General features: G+C 45.4%; 1 protein-coding gene across 1 annotated transcript; it reads left to right on the forward strand.

The window, feature by feature from the left end:
• Positions 1-227: 227 nt before the first annotated feature.
• Positions 228-1,143, forward strand: LOC107578325 (doublesex- and mab-3-related transcription factor A2-like; the record flags this gene model as incomplete). The annotated part of the gene is made up of 1 exon (XM_016264291.1): positions 228-1,143. A coding segment is annotated over exon 1 (469 nt), but the record flags the coding sequence as incomplete, so codon positions are not given.
• Positions 1,144-1,428: the final 285 nt, after the last annotated feature.

Genomic DNA, 1,428 nt, shown 5'->3' on the forward strand with positions numbered 1-1,428 from the left:
TTGTCTTACAGGATCTATTGCCTGTATTTTAGTAAATAATTCCTTATCATAAAAGTTTTATGTTTTAGCTCTGCGTGATGCTTGTTATTTGAGAAAAGAACGCAGGTGGACACAGTTGAAAAAGTGACAAGCCAATCAGATCGCTCCTTCCCCCTTTGGCCAATGACAGGCGCCACATTGTTGTCAAATTTGTCTAATGAAAACGTGGGCGCAACAATAGATCCGAGAGTGATGTGTATCCACTGAAGATCTCTCGAGGAAGTTAGTGTCTCACACTGGCTCCAGCAGCAAACTCTGCTCTCTCTCAGACTGTCGGCTGATCATTGAGTTTAAAGATAGTTTTGCACTGCCTTCGATGGATGTTTGTGTTTTTACTTGATTTGGTTTGTGTTAAACGTATGTTTAATTTCTAAAAGAAGTTTATTGGGCTGCTTGTGGACTGCGCGCAACAAGTCGAAGACCTCACTGGAAAGAGCACTTTCATAAGCAATCAAAAGTCTTTTCTGATCTCTTCTTGGACACTGGCATTCGGGCTGTGTTCTTCGTCAAGTGCTGTGCTGAAGAAATTCGCCGTGTATCGATTCTGCTCAATGTTTATGAAACGTCTCCGATCGAAGACTTCGGTTGCGCACGTATTTTAACCTATCGATCAGCTGTTTGTTGATTCGGAGAATATGGATCTTCGTCCAGATATCCCACCCGCCTCCCAGGCAGGGTCGCAGGTTCATCCTGGCGCCGCTGCTGCGGCCGCTGCCGTTGCCGCCTCCATCCCGGTTTCCATGGCCGGTAACCTGTTAAGGGGCCCGCCGCTGTTGCTTCGCGCTACGGAGAAGTATCCACGAACTCCCAAGTGCGCCCGGTGCAGGAACCACGGCGTGGTGTCCGCGCTGAAGGGGCATAAGCGCTACTGCAGATGGAAGGACTGCATGTGTGCCAAATGCACTCTCATCGCTGAGAGACAGCGCGTCATGGCCGCCCAGGTTGCGCTCCGCAGACAGCAGGCGCAGGAGGAGAATGAGGCAAGAGAACTTCAGCTGCTCTACGGCACAGCAGAGGGTCTGGCCCTGGCCGCTGCCAACGGCATCATACCTCCCCGGCAAAACTATGAGGTCTTTTGCCCGGTTAACAACGAAACAAACCCTGGTAGGTGGATAAATAATACTCATATACATTCATTCAAAATAAATGTTCCAGTTATAAACTTTCTTATAACACTTTTTTAATGCAATGTTATACAGAATCTTAAGAACCTCTAATGAAACATCAGAAACTTTTTGAATATGCAAAGAGATATCCACTTAAAAAACAAATGCGCTGTAAAGTACCTTTGAAAAAGATATATTTTTTAAATTGCATATTTATAAAGTGTATGTTATACAAATAGTAGTGCTAACTTGAATTTCTAGTTTCACTCTCATACAATCCAGG

Source organism: Sinocyclocheilus grahami, unplaced genomic scaffold, assembly GCF_001515645.1.
Source record: "Sinocyclocheilus grahami isolate Dianchi unplaced genomic scaffold, SAMN03320097.WGS_v1.1 scaffold9736.1, whole genome shotgun sequence".
NCBI classification, from domain to species: Eukaryota; Metazoa; Chordata; class Actinopteri; order Cypriniformes; family Cyprinidae; genus Sinocyclocheilus; species Sinocyclocheilus grahami.